Consider the following 21,059-nt stretch of genomic DNA (forward strand, 5'->3'; position numbering starts at 1 on the left):
TCCTATTTAAGTGCAGAAAAAAGAGGACCATAACCACCTGTGGTCAGCAAAGTGGAACAGATTAGAAAAAGTAGGTTGCGGGAATGAGACTAGCAGCAGGATAGAAAAAGTGGAGGGGGAACACCAGAGCACAGCATGGATAACATTATGGACTTCGGAACTAACAGCATGAAATAAATGAAATGAAAGGGAAGAAGAGAGACATGGCAAGGAGACAGGATGTAGGTAGAGACAGCCTAAGCAGAAAAGAAAATTAAAGAAGTTACATAGTGTGGAAAAAACAGTGAGATTGAACAAGGGAGATTGGGACAGTGAGCAAGTGGGAAAAAGATAATAGAAGGGCAGGAAGGTTGGCATGAAGCCAAACTACAGAAAAGGGAAAGCCTGGATGAGAACCAGGAAGAAGAGGAGGGGAAGACACTGGCTGTGCAAAGAGATTAGTGTCGGGATAAAATGTGTAAGGAAAGGACATGAAGCTAGGCAAATGAATGAGACAATAAGGCAACAGAATAAAGCAAAGAATGAGACAGGCCAGAGGCAATGGGACAAATAAGGTTACATGTGGGAGGAAGGAAGTGTTAAAGACTGTGTTTATAAACAGAGTTTAGAATGGAACCCAGGTCCCCAAAATGTCACCATTACTTTTCTGCAGTTAACATGTTTAACCTATATGACCTAATAGTATGATTTTTAAACCTCTGGATATAGTTAAAGTAAAGAAGGACAACCTAATACTGTTTTCAGCGATATAAGTGACAAAGGTTACTTCAAATATTTTCTACAGCTGAAGTAAAAACTTTAGCAGTCTTTACTTCAAAACTGGTAACCTAAATTTCTAAATTCACCAGGAAATTAGACAGAGAAAAAAATAAAATAAATCAGGAAAAGGTATTATGTGATCTTATGGCTGGAGATGCTTATACAATATCTTCCTACAAGTTATATAATAATCCCACAGAGAGGATCGTAATCTGGCATTTCTCAAAATTTTTGCCTGAACAGTCTTATTAGATTTCTTTTTCATATATGCTTCTCTTATATGAGAGGAAGTCACTATAGCTGGTATTTCAAGGAAAATGAAATTTATATTGATCACTGAGATCCCCAATAACCAAGTAAGTATACAGTGTAGTCTGTGTACATCTCAGCTTTAAAAACATACATGTAAGCGCTGAGAATTTTATAGTAATTTTGTAAATTGAGGTTGTCCCTAGCTTGTATATGAAACTCAAAACTTGTAAATCTATTTTTTTATAACTTGGTACTGTGTGAATTTAGCTTTTTTTGGCCTTAGTGGTCTGTACCCACAATTAGCATTTGAATCATTTATAGAAACTGTCTACATATACTGAGAGTGAAAGAAAGGTATCCCAGGCAGAAATCCCAAAGTGGTCTCTCTGCTTGAAGAAAATGAGTGTAACTTGACCTGAAGGAAAATGCTGCTTTTCTACCTAAGTACAATCACACATGATGAGGATGAATAAAAAGACTAAAGAAACAAGGGTGAGATATGTCCAGATAAGACATTCCCTAGAGGATTTTCTGACAATAAATGAAAGCTTCCAACCATTTGACAGGGAGGATATGTATTCCCTGTGCAACTATATTCTTTTTGAAATACTGAACAAGCATTCCCTTCTTTAGGCTCTTCTCATTGAAAACATTTGTGGAATGTGTTTGCCAAAGTCCAGAAACTGCATTCAAGGGAACAGCTGTGGCAATGGACAAACATGAATGAGATTAAACACCACTTCCTACAGTTAGTTCAGATACCCCATATACATCGAAGCATATTCCAGTGATGGATATTTATTTTTTTTTATTTTGAGGCCAACATGCACTTAAACAAAGGAAAATGAAACTGCAGTTGAGTCAAATGACTAATGTGTCTTGGTAGCAAGGAGCTAAGTAGATCGCATAATAAGAAGGTATGTTATCTCAGACATCAGCAAGAAACACAAAGTCCCTTCTATGATAAGGAAGAAACACTGTGTTTGGATGAACTAACTAGGCAGAGGGGTATGATTCAGCGCAAGCAAACAAGCCAACCAAATGTGTGTTAAGGAAGAACGTAGTTATAAGCCAACAAATTTCCACATAAATGTTTAAAATTACACAGGATGTATATACATACCATGCCCAGAAACATAAGGTAGGCATCTGAGATCTCAAAACAGTTTTTATTTATTTGGGATATTTTCAATTCATTGATGGGAAGAAATCCTTGCTAGTGCAGGAGTTACTCTTGGAGAGCTATAGTCAGCAGTTTGACGGCTTTCTTACCCTTTTTTTTTTTTTTTTGACATTATGAAATTGTTAAATCTCAAAGCCAGAGGCTAAATCTGTCTCACTAAGAGAGTGCAATGGAGCAAGTTTAAGTATCCCTTATAATCCACACTGCTTAACTGTTAGCTCTGTTCCTGACTCTGCTTTGGACCACTCCAACCACCTCTCTACAAACAAGACTAATCTCCTATAGATGAAGCTAGCTCTAAACAATATGAATGTGAGCCAGACTCTTGCCTGGCTTAATCCCCAGACTTCTTTTATTTTGCAATTTTTAACAGTTTAGACACAGGCAGCATCCCCCAAGGATGACATTTTGGAAGAGGCAGTCTTTAAGCTACTGGGGAGTCAGCTCTGACCTGCATGCCTCTGATAGCTGGTTTGAAAGGTGACATTTCTGTGATAAACAACAAAGAAACAGCTTGTGCCTGGGAACTGTGCCAAAGTACCCAAAGCAAATGTCAGAGCTGCTGCCTATTCCCACCATGGGGAGGGCGGGTGTGTTTTCTCCTGATCACAGCAGCCTGGAAGATGTCCAGAGGGGACAGCACTACTAATGCCAGATTACCAGCTGTTCACAAAGTGATTGGTGTGCTAAATTCAAATTAGAGGGCCACCCTTAGAAATACCAGTTGCCCTTGTGCAGTTGGTGTTAGTGCCAGCATGGGCAGTGTGGTACCCAAGTGATGATGTGTGTCCCACTCTGGTGTGCACAGGCAAGAGACGCCAGCACTCCCCATGCTGCATGTGAATGAGACAAAGGAGCTCAAACTGCCATCAGTAACGGTGTTTACTAACAGAATGCAATGATATGTAACAATGTGAAAATAATAGATTTGTCCAAAAGGACCTGTTAAATTTATGTAGTCAACCCTGGCATACTGTAATTTTTTGAGGCTAGTTTTAGTGCCCTCATAATGTTATTTTGAAGAAACTTTTGTGTGTCATTGATACAGATTTACACGTGTGTTGAAAAGGTTATTATATTTCATCATTTTATTGATGTAAAATTACTAAGGTAAGCAACCCTGACCTTATTACCTCAATAATATCCATTTTGGTATAATGTTAGAATTGCAGTGTGCATTAAAAATTAAGACTTGCTTTTAGCCCTAATACTTGAAGAGAGAAAAATTACTGCAGTCCTAGAAACTCTGACTAACCTTGCTTTAAATTATGCTTGTTTTTTGATGCTATAACCATTATCTTTTTCATGTTTGCAGCTGGTAGTACTTCAGGAGATACCAAAAAAAAAAAAAAAAAAAGGAGCCCGCTGCACTTACAGGTAACCTAACCCCTAATCTGCTCTTGCAAGGCAGATCTTTACCTTATAAACAGAAAAACTGACCTTCAGGCAGTATCCTCGGTTTTATCTTGTACTCAGTAGCCATATCCTGTACATAACCTTCAAACTCACTAGTAATATTCCCTGGATCTACACATTTTGTCACTAGTAGGACAATTCATGTATTATTCACCCATGCTCTTTTTCAATATTTGGAGTAATACCATTCCATCAAACTTGAGACTGCTTTTCTTTACAAACACATCTAAACACAGGTACAGATTTATTTATTCATTTATTTATTTTTAAACAGCAGCTAATACCTACTGACACTTAAGACTCTTAGTTATTCCCTGTTTGGAAGCAATGCAACAACCTACTGCTATGTTTTGCTTCTGATAAGATAGGTATTCCTATGAGTATTTAACTCTACTTCCTCTGCAGGATTCATTATGTGCAGCTTTATGCTGTCTAAGAATAAGGCATCAACTACATGTCGCCTTCATGATGACTGGGGAGAATCGGCAAATACAGCGGGCAATTGGCTCACCCTTTGGCCCATTTGCCCCACACTTTGATCTGGATTCCTCCTGTAAAACTGTAAAATGTTTAAGACCTCTAACATATGCTAGTTGCTCATGACCCCTATAATCAGGGGGGGTCAGCCCTCTAAGTAATGATTCATTCCACCTATTTTAAATGCACCTCCTAGATTTATCTGAATTGCACTCTAGAGGCAATTCATCACATTAGACAAGACACAGCTTTGCCTTTGTACTGGAGTTGTAGTTGGCTAAACTTAGCTGAGAAGAATGCCATCCTAAATAAAACTGGGTTCGCTATTATCAATGTGTCTCTACAAGCCAGATTTGATTATAACGTGTGGGTGTGATGTCTCTCACATGCTTAGCTCACTCAGGATAATGTATCTTTGCACCTATATTTTCTCATATAACTTACTGCAGAAGATGGAGCAATTGTAAGCTTATTGTAATCCGCTTACAGCATGTGTTTAGTTACAACTTGAGCTTTGTAACAGGAAGCTTTCAGGACCTTTATTCTTTAGAAGTTTCCTCCTGTACAGATGCAAATTGAATTTTCTCATTATAAATTTAAAATTTCAGTAGATTATTCTTTTCTTTTTCCAGGTAAAGTAAATTAGTACCTTCTCTATTACTGTTATGTTTTTACAAATAGGCAAATATTGTGGGTTTTTTTTCACTCTGTGTAATTTTTTTTCAATTTTTTGCATTATTTGTATTTGCAAACATTCATGCACACGAATTCATAAAAAGGCTAAAAGCTGTTTCAAAATTATTATTGTAAGAAAGGAAATTTTAAAAGCACCCTGATGGCTACACTGCTGGACGAGATATTTTCCCTGATATCTAATGACAGAATCATAGAATAGCTAGGGTTCGAAAGGACCTTAAGATCATTGGAATTTAATTTATTTACTTGCTTCTTGCAAACAGAATCCATATGAAAGCTGTATTAATCTCCTAAATAAGTATGGCAAATTATCTGTAATGATAATAAGGTATCTTCAAATTGTATTATTCATTAACACTACAAAGGGAAGATATTTGCCCTGTATTTTGATAATTTTTGTGAAGAAAAGTGCAATGTTACTTAATTTATTGTCCTACCTGTGTACTTACTGTGCTTGTGCAGTGACTAGCACAACTGGCCCCTGGCTTCTCATTAAATTTTGTTTGATTAGTCACTCAATCACAAACTTCACCTGCCATTTGAGGTGCCACCTACTGTACAGAAATGTGTAAGCTTTTCATACTAAAACCAGAATAGTCTCACTGACTTGAAAGTATTTGCTACTGCTACAGAACACTACCACAAAGAAGAGAAACTGGTGAAAATACTATGCTTTACCTGTCCATACTTTGCAGCTAAATGTAGGGGTGTCCAGCACTGGTTATCCACTACATTGATATCAGCCCCATGATCCAGTATCAGAGATGCAACATTCTTGTACCCATTAGCGCAGGCCACATGAAGCTGCAATATAAAGAATCTTAATAGTTCAAAGAATTCAGAAAAATCTCTGACATGCTACTCCATATTTCGGCTGCCTCACAGACTTAAATCACAACAACGAATACAAAATATACACGTAATAAGAACAGTTTAAAAAACCTATTTAGAAAACCTGCAGAACCTGTGTTAGCATTTATAAACAAAACCCACCAAGAAACAAGAATGTTAACTTACTGAGAACTACTTACACAATCTAGCCTCACTAGATACTTTTCATACAATTTCAAGCAAATATCCTTTCAAACATATTCACAAACTTCATGAGCCCAGGTAGACTGATACATTTCAACAGAACTTGACTTAGACCTAACTTTCTTTTGTGGCAGTTCAAATATGCTAGATGTAAGCTGACACTATTTTACTCTGAAATTAATTCATTAACACTCAATCAAACCAAGCAAATGGAGTCTGAAGCACAAAATCAGTCTCAAAAATATTTTTCAATATTAAAGCACAGAGATTTTGCTTATCACTTGCACTCTTTCCCTATGTACTTGATTGAGTGGTATTTGTTTTAATGATTTTAGTTGATTTTCTGTATCAGTACACTTAATTTCAGAGTAGAATGGAACAGAGAGAGGGCAGAAAATGCAGCAACAGAATGACAGAAACTCAGGTCAGCAGGCACTTCAGCAGGTCAAGTAGGGCAACTTGCTGCTAAAGCACGAACGAAGCTACTTAAAGGTAACTGTATTTGCTTATGGTGTGTCATTCCAAGTAGATAATACAGTATGAGTAATAAGATACTGAAAACTACTGTAGTAGTTACTATTTGCTATTTCTGGTTCAGCTACACATGCAGAGTATGTAAAGTTTTCTCTATGAACATGCTTGATGTAGAGGGATGAAATGCATTACAACTCATCAAAAATCTTTCCCTACAAAGGGGGCAAGGATACCTTTGCCCTGGAGGCAGAAGACTAATTATGTACACCATAAATGCTCTAATTTTAAATGTACAAACCCCTCAAAATTTTCCCATAATTTGATATAGCTTCAGATTTTCTGCTGGTTTACCAGAAGAAATTACATTTTTTTATTCAGTGATCAATTTGACATATGCTATTTAAAAGTAGTTTAAAAGCTCATAGGACAAAGGAAATAATTTCTGAGTGAAATCTTTCAAAGAAAAAAATATTATAGGATAATTTGGCAGAAAAATTAATTTTGCCATATGTCATTTTGTATCTGTATTGCATGTGCATATATGTAGATGCTATGAATCTATGAGAATGTATGCATTTATGTATTTATGGCATCAATTTTTTGCCTGATACACCTTAACTTACACATTAATTTATATTTAATCTGTCAAGAGAAACCAAATCTTATTTGCTACTTACAACTGAGAAATTTGTTGTTTTCTCTGTACAGATAGATGTAGATCAACAAAAAACTGTCCCCAGAATCCTTTGATACACATACAGCTAGCACAGACTGGCTGACTCCGCAACCATGAACAGACACAGAGAAGTTTAACAAAATCTGGACTTCCCAGCCATTTGTCAGACAAAAGTTTCACATAATAGAAATCTCAAACAAAAGCAAAATGATCCACTCTGCAGCTACGTTGCAAGGCTATGAAAAAGTTCAAAAAATTAAAGCTAAACATAAAAACTGTTAATGCAAAAAATAAACCCTTTGTCAACATCCTACCAAGAAAACAATAAAAAATTGAGCTATCCACAGTGCTTTCCTCCTAGTAGTTGCAGTACTGTTGAACAGATTTTCAACACGCATTTCAGCTCTTCCAGCTAACTGCGGAAAAGTTTTTATACAGTGATAGTTAGGTAAGTTCAAAACTCAGTTTAACTAAGCCAACTCAGACTAAAGTAGCAATAAAAGTACAGTAGAAACAACTTTTCATTATACTGTGATTTAGCAGTTCAGCTTTATTGTATCAGAAAACTGTGAGTTAAATTAATGCTTTCATGACTTAAAAGTTGTGTTGTTTCTTCCTATCAATCTCCTGCTCCCCTCCTGTTTTTAATTGCAGCTAACTGCCTTGACTGGCCACCCCAAAAGTTCAGTACAGACAGAGCCACTGCTGGATTCAACAATTCCAGATATGAGGCTGCTCACTGTTTTATTTAAACACTCCACAGGTATTAAAATAAGGAATTAAATACTAATTATTCAGTTTATCAATTCATTATCATGCAATGCAATTCAGCATAAATGTTAATAATAATAATAATAATGTTCAGTAGTATGTGCTTTTCAAATTTTAGTACAGTATTTGCAGAAAATCACAAAAGAATTTTTAAGTTATTCAGTATCATAATGCTGCTGCTGACCATTTACTGATTAATAATAATGAAGATTTTATATCCAAAGAGAACTTCCCACAGACATGCTATCTAGGGAAAAATATATTAATTTCAAAAATATTTCACTGCATTATTTTAAAATTCTGATGGCAGAAGAAGTAGCATTCCTGAATAAAACAAACGGATAGGAGGTCTATCAGCAGAAAAAAAGATACACCCAATGACTATAAATAACAAGCAAATTTGGGAGAAGGAATATTTATCCACCGATATGGTGGATACTTCATTAGACTGAATCAAGATGGGATAGCTTCATGAAACATTGTTTTATCCTGGCTCAGCAGAAAACATGAACCTAAACCACGAATCACTGAATGAAGTTTCAGGCCCTCTCAGAATGTCAGAGACCACATATATATGCTGCAGTTCTAAACTACAATGCTAATTTCCTTTTTTTTTTTTTTTTTTTGATATTGTTGAATATTCAGAGGCTAGGAGTGAGAAAGTTGTCATTAGGACATGGATGTTGCACTAGCCTAGTTCATTATCTATACATGGTACTGACACATAGCTATTTTCAAAAAGCCAGATGAGCACCGAATTCTTGCATAACCTCATTTCGAGTCTTAGAGAATTGCCTTGCAAACATGGTCATCAGCGCAGAGTTGCAGTACATGAATATTCACAGAGTGATAATTACATATTCCCACTCACCAGGGTCACTCCTTCATCATTCTTTTGATTCACACTCCCTCCACTTGATATGAGCTGTTGGACATCCGTAAGCATTGTCATAGATCTCTGCATCTTCATTTGGCGCAATGAATTCAGCTCTACACCTGGAAAAAAGAAAAAGGCTAAAACCTTCTGCTATTTCATTCATCAGGAAAGAACAGATATATGATTTTGTATTCTGAGTTTGTAAAAGCTTGATCAATGTTTAATTAGACTTGAGTGTATATTTATAGAACATGTTAATTTATATTTACCAACAAGTTTAATATCTTTATATATTAGTCACTACATGGATGATTTAACGTCAGTCAGTAATATTAAATAAATGGGACTGATCTCCTACCAACTGGCAAGAGCAGTTTTAGGTAAAGCAGTTGTAATATCATTAAGTCCACTGGGATTGTGAATATAACAGGAATGGGAAAAGAATTACACACTCTAAGGAAGCCACTCAAGTGTTAGGGACTTATTTAGTGAAAATTATTTTTGGCCGTATTCTTTCAACCCTGTGTATATATCACAGTGCTCAGACCTGTCCCTTAAGCTCAACTGCTTGAGAAATTATGAAGCGAAACAAATGACATTAAAACTCAACACTTTTTTATCTGCCTGGGTTATTTTTAACTGGGATTAGTTCTCCAGCTGAGCCTATACTATTGCAAGGCCCAAACTAGCAGAAAACGTGGTATGGATGCAGGAACAAATGGGAGGGGATTAAAGGAATGAAGGGCACAGGATTGCTACAGAAACAGTTGTCAAAGTACAGTTTTAAATGGAAGATAAGCAAGATACTCTACAACCAAATGAAATAATGTCCTCCCTCTAAAGAGATTTAATGTTAGAAAGAAAGGTACAACAAAATTGCTCAATGGTTAAATCAGCAACTGTCTGTGGCTAGATTGGAATATCTAATCAAAATTCAGGGCTTGATTGTTCTGCTCCTAGATTCATGTGGCCACTTACATCCATACATAGAAAATGCAATTTGAGTATAAAAGTCCTTCCTTTCTGCCCTGCCCATGACACAACAAAAAGCATATAAATAAATGATTTATTGGTTCTCTTCCAGATGTGTCAGTGAGCAGAAAAGTGACAAATATTGAATTTAATTAAGAAGTATTTAATTTAAAATTTTATCTCAATCACTCTTTCAGCTTTTTACATTACTAAAACAACTGAAGCAAGTTATATGGTAAATGCGTATTTTAAGTTCCTTAGTTTTAATCTGCCCTGGAGCTCATATAAATGGGTATACCATATGTAGCTCAGCAAAGAATCCAAACCATTTTCATTCTCTAACATGCTACTATACACACTGCTTTATTTTCTGAGTTTTATTTGCCTGACACACTTCTAAGAGTTTCATCTCTCAAGTGAAATGTCTCACTGGCCATATTTATTTATTCTCGTATTTTCAAACATCACCTAAATGATATTAAACGACACCAGATGTGAAACACAAATCTAAACCTAAGCTGGAGAAAATTAGACATTTTCTGTATCTGGACTAAACCCTGTGATCTTTCACATACATGTAATTCAGACAGACACACATGCATACACAATATTGTTAAATTAGATAAGCACACAAAAGCAGAAAGTGCTAACATCCTATTGCCTGACGGCTGCTAGACTGAAATGCAATGTGGATTTCATAGGATGTTCTGAGCATCTCCTAACAATTGGTGTATTCATTTTGTCAGTTTTGAAGTTTTTAAGCCTTCATCACATTTCACAGTAATGATTTAAAACCACCTTATGACATTTACAGATTACTGATTTCCACAGGAAGAAATAAATAAAAAAAAGTACTGAAACACAGTTGTTACCAGCTTGTTTGGTTCATCATGTTTCATGTAAATTACAGCCTTTTCTAGCAATTTACTACTGACTCGCACTCAGCATGGTCAGAGAATTAACTTATCAGTATGTTCTTACACTAACAGTGAAATATTAATCCTTACACTCCTTGTAAATAACATTTTATAGAACCTTGACACGTCCTGTCTGGGCCTAGCTGTTGAAAGATTAACTTTGTTCATGCTGAAGAAGAAATCAAAGAAAAGTTCAGCTACATCAGTTGCTATATATGTTCTATCGCAAATATAATTACACCCACGAGCTCAGAGAAACTTCATAAACAATGCTACACAGCGACAGAAGGCAGAGTCTATGTGAATCTCAATTTAACTTTTAAACTACTAGCTGCATGGAGGGATATGATACACATTTCATAAAACAAGCAGCAGTAAACAGCCTGGCAAGTGAGTTTCTACAGTGACATGGTTCCTCACGCTTCATTTTTTAAATATACAAAGGACTTTCAAAAATGCTATAGAAATACCAAATTCCCTCCCTCTGCAATTATAGAAAATACAATGAAAACATAAAAAATATAATCTAAATTGCAATTCTAGAATTGCAGTTTTGAATTCCAGGAACTCAGGAACTAGGCTTCAAATTAAAGAATTCTCTAGCAGGGAACTGAGAAGCAGATTTACGAAGTGTGCACATGTATCATTCTCTGAGGCTCAGACAAGGAGATCTGGTCAATAACTGCCTTCCCTTACTCAAGTTCGGAATTCTGAAGAGTCCTCTCTCCCTCCTGCGTGAGTGATAGTTTCATGAGTTTAGATGCATGAGTAACAAAACATTATTCATACAGTAAGCAACTATTGATGCCTGAATCAAAGAATGACCTGCACATTGCTTTTCAAAGGGGAAATGTGGTTTAGATATCCAGATGAAACAGGACAACAGCCAGCATGAATAAATAGAGGAAGAAAACCAAATTGGCATGTACTATGGGCACAGATTCACATTTGAAAAAAATGGGAAGTCAAAAAGAAAGGCGTAAGCTGGAAAATACGCTTCAAACAGCCTGTAAAATCAGAGTAAGAGCCACAGGCTCACGAATTCTGCATGAGATGAGATGGAAAAGGAACACTTAAAACGTAAGTGATCCGCAGGGCACAGCATTTGGTGATGAGCATCAGTGCTGATGACAGGAGCATAACCCAAGAGCTACAAAATATATTACTTCCCACTGTTTAAGAAAAACACCTGAAAATGCCATTTCATGCACTTTGGCTGTCTCACCCTCTCTGGCATATGGTTATAGAATCACCCCAGAAGAATATAGAAACCTCAGATAAAAACTTTCAAAAAGTTGTAGTGGTAAAGAATTACACAGCAAACAGAACTGAGAATTGCTACAAAAAATATTTTCCTCAGAAATGTCAAGTATTAAGAAGTCTCTCCATCTGCAAGTGGAACACATGTTCCTGTAACCAGTACAAACCAAATCACTCAAGCACTCTATGCGAAATACCCACGGTATACACTCAGCTGCCGCTCTCTGAAACTTGCACACCTCGTTCTCCAATGGGCTTAACTATCTTTAGGAGGAGAGGTCAATATCATCTTGTGGTGCAAACACAAATGTACACTAAAAACCTGCAACCAGTTTCAGAAGCCTCTCCTCTCCTCTCCTCTCCTCTCCTCTCCTCTCCTCTCCTCTCCTCTCCTCTCCTCTCCTCTCCTCTCCTCTCCTCTCCTCTCCTCTCCTCTCCTCTCCTCTCCTCTCCTCTCTCCTCTCCTCTCCTCTCCTCTCCTCTCCTCTCCTCTCCCTCCTCTCCTCCCTCTCCTCTCCTCTCCTCTCCTCTCCTCCTCTCCTCTCCTCTCCTCTCCCTCTCCTCTCCTCTCCTCTCCTCTCCTCTCCTCTCCTCTCCTCTCCTCTCCTCTCCTCCTCTCCTCTCCTCTCCTCTCCTCTCCTCTCCTCTCCTCTCCTCTCCTCTCCTCTCCTCTCCTCTCCTCTCCTCTCCTCTCCTCTCCTCTCCTCTCCTCTCCTCTCCTCTCCTCTCCTCTCCTCTCACCCTATCTATATCTGCCCTTCCTGCAGAGCTGTAAACACAGAGAGGCCCTTTTCATCCCAAGTGTGATGAGGCTGTTGGCACTCTTCTGTAATTCATGGTTTAGAATTTTTATTTTTCTCCTGTGCAACAAAGTATAGATTTTAGATGTAGCTGTTACTTTATCCAGCTTTATTTGCTTAAAGTTTTAGAAGGCCTTTTCTGGCTGCTTACTAGATAGCTTTGTGAAGAGCATTATTTTTCTTAAGTTACATTTTTCAGTATCTCTTGTGCATATTGCCTGGCATTATGTGCATCTGATTTCAAAGGTCAGCATACGAACAGATACATATCAGCAACATTTATTATGTGAGAAGAGAAACCAGTATTTTCAATATCTGCAAAAGAATGTATACTTGCAAAACCAAGGCCTGTAGGTGTAATTCACTGTAGAAGTACCTACTGATTGTTGTTGGTGGGTTTTACCTGTTTGCCTCTAAAGATACCATTACACATGCTTAGTGAAGGATGCAGTTTATTTTCTTCTAGTCTGAAACTGCTATCAGAAATTAAACTCCTCCTCATGTAGACATCAGTGACAATTATGCCACTCTAGTGAAACATGGGGGTTTTAGCTCTCTCTTCTATAATAAGGAAGTCAATGACCCTTCCAGCTAAAATTAGTTAAATGAACTCTGTCTCTACTTGTATGAAAACAAAAGTAATTTTTGTAATTTATTTTAACAATGGCAAAATCTCAAGGCTTAGTACTAAAACAATCATCTGTGATATGTCTTGCATGTTTCTTATTTTATTTGTAATATTAACACTAGAACAGAGATTGTCTCTGGTTACTTGTGATAAGTATCATGTCTGAAATGACTTCTTCACATATGGTATTTCTATACTCAGGATTTCTCTGCATGTTCTCAATATGTTATGGTTAGATGTTTTTTGTGAGAGAGCCGTAAAAGCTGGCTACTCAATATGTGCCAGGAAGCCAGGAGCTGATGGCAAACAACAAGGTAGGCAGGGGAGTAGCCTTGCTGGCCAGGGCACATCCCTACAGTAGCCAAAACAAGAAATCAGAGCACGTCTGGTAATGGGAATCTGGGCCAACCAACAGTCCTGTGATTGCCAGAAAAGCCTCCAGCAACAAATCCGGAAAATCAGGTGAATCCAGGAACTCAAGTCAGTGGCTCAGGGTTGGAATCACCAAGGTTCATGGCTGGGCATAGGAATACCTCAAGCAAGGACCAAGAGCAGAAACCTGGGTCTAAATGTGGCTCCTGAGCCAAAGGATGGGTGAAAGATCATGACAAAGCTTCTCCCAGCTCTGCCTCACAACTTAGCTCTTTTCTCAGCTGACTGCTCCCAGGTTACCCAGCTGTACCATCTCCAAGCTGGCTTTGAGCACAGGCAGTCAAGCCCCTGGGATTGTGAGGGTGCCAGGTCACACAGGGCCTGTGGGTGCACTCTGGGAACAGCCTTTTTTTTTTTTTCCTAACCTGCTCAAGCTTATAGTTTTAGGAAATCTATAAAACATAATTTATTCCTGATGGCAACTGAGTTATTCACTGGTAAGTGGTCTGAAACAATACTGAAAAGAGCATCCCCAGTTTCTGATGTTCTTCACAATCTTTTTTCAAATCTTTGTAAAGCCTATTCGTCAAGGAGATGCCTGGTTTTCTTCTACTGACAGTTAAAAATTATATAGTGGTTACAATTTAAAACGAGAATTCACGTGCCAAAAGTCTGCACAGTGAGTTTAAAGGTTTTCCCTTTGATAGAAACATATGGGTAACATGCCAGAAACACACAAATATTAAGAGGAGTCCAAGACTTCAAAGTCAGTTCCCCAAGAGTTAGAAAGTATAGAGGTAGCTTATTCAAGCTTATATTAGAAAATACAAAGGGCAAAAGAAGCCAGACGAGCATTGTCAACTGCAACATCCCATATGAAGACAGGCTGAGAAAGCTGGGGCTGTTCAGCCTGGAGAAGAAAAGGCTGCGTGGAGACCTCAGAGCAGCCTTCAAGTGTCTGAAGGGAGCCTATAAGGATGCTGGGGAGGGACTCTTCATTAGGGACTGTAGTGACAGGACAAGGGGTAATGGGTTAAAACTTAAACAGGGGAAGTTTAGATTGGATATAAGGAAAAAGTTCTTTACTGTGAGAGTGGTGAGGCACTGGAATGGGTTGCCCATGGAAGTTGCTCCATCCCTGGTGCTGCTCAAGGCCAGGTTGGACAGAGCCTTGGGTGACATGGTTTAGTGTGACGGGTCCCTGCCCATGGCAGGGGGGATGGAACTAGATGATCTTAAGGTCCTTTCCAACCCTAACTATTCTATGCTTCTATGATTTTCAGTGTGTCACATCTTCTGTATGCTTAACTTTTAGGACTCAAAGGGAGCTATTGAAGCATCTCATTTGGCCCCCTGTTCTCACTTGCAACACCATCAACTAACTCCTATCATCAATTAACCAAGTTATCTGCAGAAAACGGGGTTTCTTTGTGTATGATAATCTTATGGGTAGGTATTTCCCAATCAAGAAGAATCAGAGTGAAAAACTTTGAACCACTCTGAGGCTGTTTGGTTTTGATTGCCTGTTTTTCTGTCAACCTACTGCATCAATATTTTTAAGAGAAAATTTGTAGCAGAGATCAAGATCACATTGCATATGGTTCTAAAGAGGAAAATGTATCAGAGGATTTAGTTTTATCCTAAGTTCACTGATCTTTAGTGCTAACAATCTGTATGTGTCAACATTTTAGTCAGTTCTTACTGTAACATGTTAGCAATAATTCCTTAATGTCTATGAAAAGACTTACGTAGTTATATATATGAAAGCCTAAAGCAGTATTTTTCTGAAATCATACGAGCTGTATCACTTGCTTTTCTTCAGCGCAAGTGAAGAAACAGTACATGATTTTTTTTCCCCTTGTTAGATTATTAGATCTTTTTAAGGGTTTCTTTAGCAAAATCTCAGTGTTAGAACATTCTAGTGTGCATATTCTGATGTATGTATTCTGACCGCTTTTTTTATTAGTAATAATCAAAACTGATTAAAAATACATGTAACTGAGATTTTCATTTTGATCTTATTCTCGTAAGTGCCAGACTGTTTAGAAATACATGCCCAGATGTTTTGCCCAGGTGTTGGCAGTTGTGGGGATGCTGGGTGGGCTTCTGTGGGAAGAAGTCACGCTCTGTCCCATGTGGACCACAAACAGTTCTAGTCAGCTCCAGCAGACCCAGTGCAGGACACAGTGGAGTTTGTCAGCCAAGTGTGACACCTCTGAAAACGTATTTAATGAAGGCCAGGAAACAGTGAACAGAAAGACACAGAGGGAATAAAAAGAGGGAGAAACAGACGAAGGAACACCAAGACCAGAGAAAAAGGAGGGAGAGTGCAGAGATTCCCTGCAGCCCATGGGAAAGCAGATGGTCATTTTCAAAGGAACTACATACCTGTGAAACACCCATCTTGGAGCAGAGGAAAAGTGTGAAGAGGAAGAAGTGACAGAGAGAAACTGCTATGTACTGTCTGTAGCTGCCCCACCCCCCTACACTGTTTGTGGGGGTAGAGGAGTCTAGAGTGAAGCAGTGAAGTCAAGCCTGGCAAAGGGGGAGGAAAGGTGTTGGTTTGATGTTTGCCTTTCCGCTTCTCACTACATGAATCTATTCCAAGTAGCAATTTTTGCAAAGTGGAGCCTGTTTTGCCTGTGACACTAACTGGTAAGCGATCTCCCTGTGTTTTCCTGGACCAAAGAGCTTTCTCATCCTGTTTCCTCCCTATGTCCTGCTCAAGAGATGGAATGAATGAGCAGCTGGGTGGGAGTTAGGCTTTTAGTCCAATCACAGCAGTTTTTATGAATAATTTCAAACTACTTTAAATTTTAAACCAAAATAAGTTTTTGTATCTTCCTATTATATTCTAGATTGCTGTAAATATTCTAAATTACTGTAAATACAGTAAATTTTTCCTTGTCCACTACTTTTCTGGATTAGCTTTTCCTGTACGTTATTTCCCTTATGTTGTTAACTTTCAGCTACAGGGAAATTCTCCTTATTGTAGTAATTTATGAGTTGTCAGTTTCTGTGTAATGTTAAAGACCATGTTCAGTGTAAGATTCTGTACTAACTCTTAGCTTGAATTTTTATTGATTCTACTTACTGCTGCAAGGCAGAAAAGGAAACTTATACCTTCTACTTTGCAGCTAAAAAGTAAGGCTTAATCCATTTGCTAGTAAGGATTGAATAAACCATGGTCTGGTTTTTGTGCAATCTGCAAATATTTTAACTAATTTAAATAATAAAAATCTACCTAAGTGGACAGGACTTGCACATGATTTTGGTTATATATATCGTTTTCTGAAACACCTGAATATGATCCCCTTAATATTCAGAGAACAAAACAGATCCATTATTCACACATCTTGGAACACTATAAAAGATTTTGATTAAGTTTATGAACTCTCTATTACCATCAAAGGTCAATATCCTTTAACCAGCTATCTTAAATTCTTCTACCCCACAGAAAGAAAATTGTTAAAAACAAAAAGGAATGCTTTGTAGAAAAGCAATAACCATTCACTTTACCGGTGTCATTGTAGGAAATGAAAAGCCATCTATGCTTTTGGTAGATACGTTATTTAAATACAGTCATTCTTCAAAAAAAAAAAAAAATTACAACAGATCATTTTCTTTTGGTTTTCTAATAATCTGTTGTGCATAAACTCTCACTATACAATAGACAATAAATACATTATTTTCTTTTCAGATGTGTAGGATACCTAGACAGCTCTTTAAAAAAAAAGAAGCAAATATCCAGGTACCATTTCCTCAGATTAAATAACAAGGCTCTTCTTGGAATGCACAGTTATACTACTGAAAGCTGAAGCCTAAGATCTTGGAGGACAAATAGGAACATCTCTCTTTTAGAAAGAAATTATACTGTAAATATGTCACCTCCTATCACCAGCCAAATATGGAACCAAGAAATATCTGTCACTCATTTGTAGTTTGTATCTGAGTCATCTAATCCACTATGCATCTAAATACCAAAAGGAAGTAAACAAAAATGTTGCATTATTCAAAGTATTAAATATTTAAAACAGCCTAAAGGAAAAGGATCTTATGACATAATCAGAATTTCACTGACACACTTCTACAGTAGACTATTCTGCCTAAAACCAAAGTTTTTGTTTTGCCTAAAACCAAAGAGAACATGCTAGCAGTCATTTAAAATTTGGTATTTTTAAATGGCATTACTGCAACAAAAGCTTTGATTTAAAACATAAAGCTGATAATAATCTAAATAAAGCTTATAAAAGGTACCACATGGACTTTCTCAATGATTCCAATAATCAAATAGGTTCAGAATAAAACAGGGCAAATAGCTGGGGGGAAATACACAAACTTTTATACTTCCTAATATTTTAATTTCATCTCTGAAGGGAGACATTTCCTGGAAGTAAACAATGAAAGGACAAGAGGCTATAGGTGTAAAATGCAACAAAGAAAATTTCAAATGAAAAGAAGAAGAAAAAGAATGACATGAAGATGGCTCAGCAGTGGAATGGGAGCTCAGAGTGTAGAACCTCCAATCTAAGATGGCTCTGGGCTACCTTGGCTACTCTCAGTTGGCCTTGCCTTGGCAGGACATTGCCACAGATGGTCTCCCCACCCTTAAATGCCATTACTTTCTTTTCAGAGCAAAACGAGAAGAATAGTAACATGCAAAATTAATAATATCTTGGTGCAGAACAAATTTAGCAGTGTTTACCAGTATTTTCTTTAGTGGCTGGTCAAATGAGTAACATTTCTGCTCTCTAGTGAGAGTATGTCCTAAAACTCCACTAATGGTATAGGAATTGAGACACCAAAGCTAATGTATAAGCACCTATATATAGACCTGTAAAGTTAAATATTATAACCTTAAACATAATGCCACCCTATGTAGAAAATTTACTACATCTCAGCTAGCCATTCTGGGCTCCCTTTATACCACTTGGAAAGAAACATGCAGTTCAGATTGAAATTCAGAGTGCCCTACCTGTGTTCAGGTAGTTCAGAGTTCACCTACCTGTGAAACAACTCTTCTGCTGTAATACAATAAATCGATCCCAATAAGTTCCTGGAGCTCAGGAGCACACTAGGCTCCTGAGTGCTCCTAGGACCTGATCAAATATCATACACTTAAACTATTTCCACCACTTTCCTAAATATGAAACTGAATGCTGCATTTTCCCTTCCATCCTCAATTAGGGATATCTTAAATGAATCTTATAGAGTACTAGAAATATTACCCAACACAAAGGATGCTCTTATACACACGATATATACTTCAACTTGTTTTTTCTTAGGTAAGTAAAGTCTGCTTATTGCTTTTTTCAATCAGTAATTAGTTTAGTATGCAATGTAACATTAGTTACATAACACAACGTAACATCAAAGAAAGCTGGTTTCTGTACATGAAATGAAATACATAGAATTTCATGTAGATTTCAGTAATATGATCTCCATATAATGTCCTAATGAGTTATATTCCCTAACAACTATAATCTATACACGAAAGCTTTCAGGCAGTTACTAGAAGATTAACTGTACTTTGCACTTGTGATACTCCTGTGCCCTAACAGATCATTTACAAACAGAACTCAAAGAACTAACTTCAGTAAATAAATATATTTAAAATACATAAATCATTAAGTGCATCTAAAGCTATCATTATCACCTATGGCTCCAGGCCTTCCACAGACTAAATTATGTTAACTTTGACAATGAAGAGGGAGTTCATTCACTAAGATTTGCAGTGCAATTAAACAGATACAGTGATCTACCACAGTAATGAAATCTGGAAGACTTATAAGCACACAAGGTTTCTAAAAACTTTAACATCCCCAATTAAATAAGTTTCCTGTAGCACCAAAGCTACTTGTTCCAACCTTTCTTTGTTTCATGGAAGTAAATTAATAGCTTATTTTTATCTTGTTAGCTGAGCCATAAGGCACTTGATTTTTCATTTTCCTCTGAACTCTGTAGTAAGAGGCAATGATTAGAGTATAGTCTATTTCACACAGCAACCTGTAAACCAGGCTGCTGGTTTTAGGCTGCTGATATTAAGGACATTTTTTAGGAATGCAGGAAATACAAAGAATGGGGAAATATGCCTTATACATTGTATTTCAAGGGTGAGACTATAGGCGGGTGTTTCACAACACTGCAGGCTGAAGATGGTATCCACTATAGTATCAGCTAATGTTCTTGTACAATTAGATTTTTGGCCATGAAATTGCTCTGTGTTGGGGTATGCATATGCAGGCGTGTATGGGGATTACTGCAAAAACAGTCCACAGAGAAAGTTTTGTCTGGCAAACTCACTCATACTTATCCAGACAGCTTTATTGCCTTAAAGGATTCCCTCTTCAATTACTACTGACCTTGGTTGTACAAAGGTTATATACCAGGCTGTACAAATATTTCAGAAGATACTAATTAAATTTTAAAGATTAAGGGTACTTTGAGCTGCTTATTGTTACAAGAATAGTAACAGACCAAGCAAAGTTCATAGCATTTTGTCATTGACCATCCAAAGGACAGAATTTCATGCAGTGCTGCAATTAAGGGGTAGGACTGATCTACTCTAACAGTCTGATAGGAAGTCCTGGCAGTCAGTTCATCCTCATTTAGATGGGTTTAGAAAGACCTGAAACAATGCATGCGTTTCCTGTTTTTCTCTATTGACCAAAACAAAAGGTTTGGATTTTTAGCTCAGGCTTAACTGAAGTTAATAGAGGTAGATCTCATCATCATGTTTACCTTTTTTACTTCGGAAACTTCCTACATTCACAGAATCATTATTTAATGAGGAACAGTGCCTCTCCTATCTCCTGGAAAAGAGGTAACACTTTTAACTAATTTAGAGTCATCTGATGTTCCATAGCAGTTCCTTTGATGTAGACAGTTTGCCATGGAACAACCACACAAAAAGAGAGACAAACCAAGAAAAAAAGAAGCATTTTCTGATAGACCTGCATTAATAATTGCAAGCAGACTACATCTTGTATGCTTCATGTTAAACACTGCTTCAGTCAAAGGTTTTGGAGCATTTAGACTCCAAATATCTGCATTTTGCAAGGCAATTAAGTTTTTAGAAGCTAATACCTTTCTTGCCATTAGAAAAGTCCAAACCCAGAGTTCATGAGCTGTGAAGACATTGCCAGACACCAAGGCAGCAAAATTATGAAATATATCTGTGTAATACACTGGATGTGCTATGGACTAACAGCATAGGATGTGACACCGAGCATCACTGAGAGCCCAACTTCTCTTTCAGGTGTTCATTAACAGGATATAACTTAACTTACTTTATGTTAAAACAGAATTCTTATATGGAGACAATGTTGGAATTACATATTTTTATGTTATTGCTCATTATTTCTGCTTAATGTGTTTTCCTCAGTGTTATGATAAGCCACATACAATGTTAAGGCAACCTATTATAGTCAATAGCAATGTCAGAAATCTCACTTCAGAACCCTTATCTAAGTTTAGAACTGGCAAGTAACAAAC

The 21,059-nt window shown here is 37.2% G+C and overlaps 1 protein-coding gene across 8 annotated transcripts in view; it reads right to left on the reverse strand.

The window, feature by feature from the left end:
* The window catches only part of MYO16 (myosin XVI), a 377,031-nt gene that overhangs the window by 203,392 nt on the left and 152,580 nt on the right, over nt 1-21,059 (reverse strand). For all 8 annotated transcript variants that reach the window (XM_061377886.1, XM_061377881.1, XM_061377882.1 and 5 more), the window contains 2 exons: nt 8,611-8,735; nt 5,462-5,587 (listed from right to left, as the gene is read on the reverse strand). In XM_061377886.1, the coding sequence (XP_061233870.1) occupies nt 5,462-5,587; nt 8,611-8,735 (251 nt within the window). The remainder of the gene's footprint in view (nt 1-5,461; nt 5,588-8,610; nt 8,736-21,059) is intronic.

Source organism: Neopsephotus bourkii, unplaced genomic scaffold (genome assembly GCF_033783945.1).
Source record: "Neopsephotus bourkii isolate Nb327-2 ecotype Australia unplaced genomic scaffold, CSIRO-AGI_Nbou_v1 NB_1760, whole genome shotgun sequence".
Taxonomy (NCBI): Eukaryota; Metazoa; Chordata; class Aves; order Psittaciformes; family Psittacidae; genus Neopsephotus; species Neopsephotus bourkii.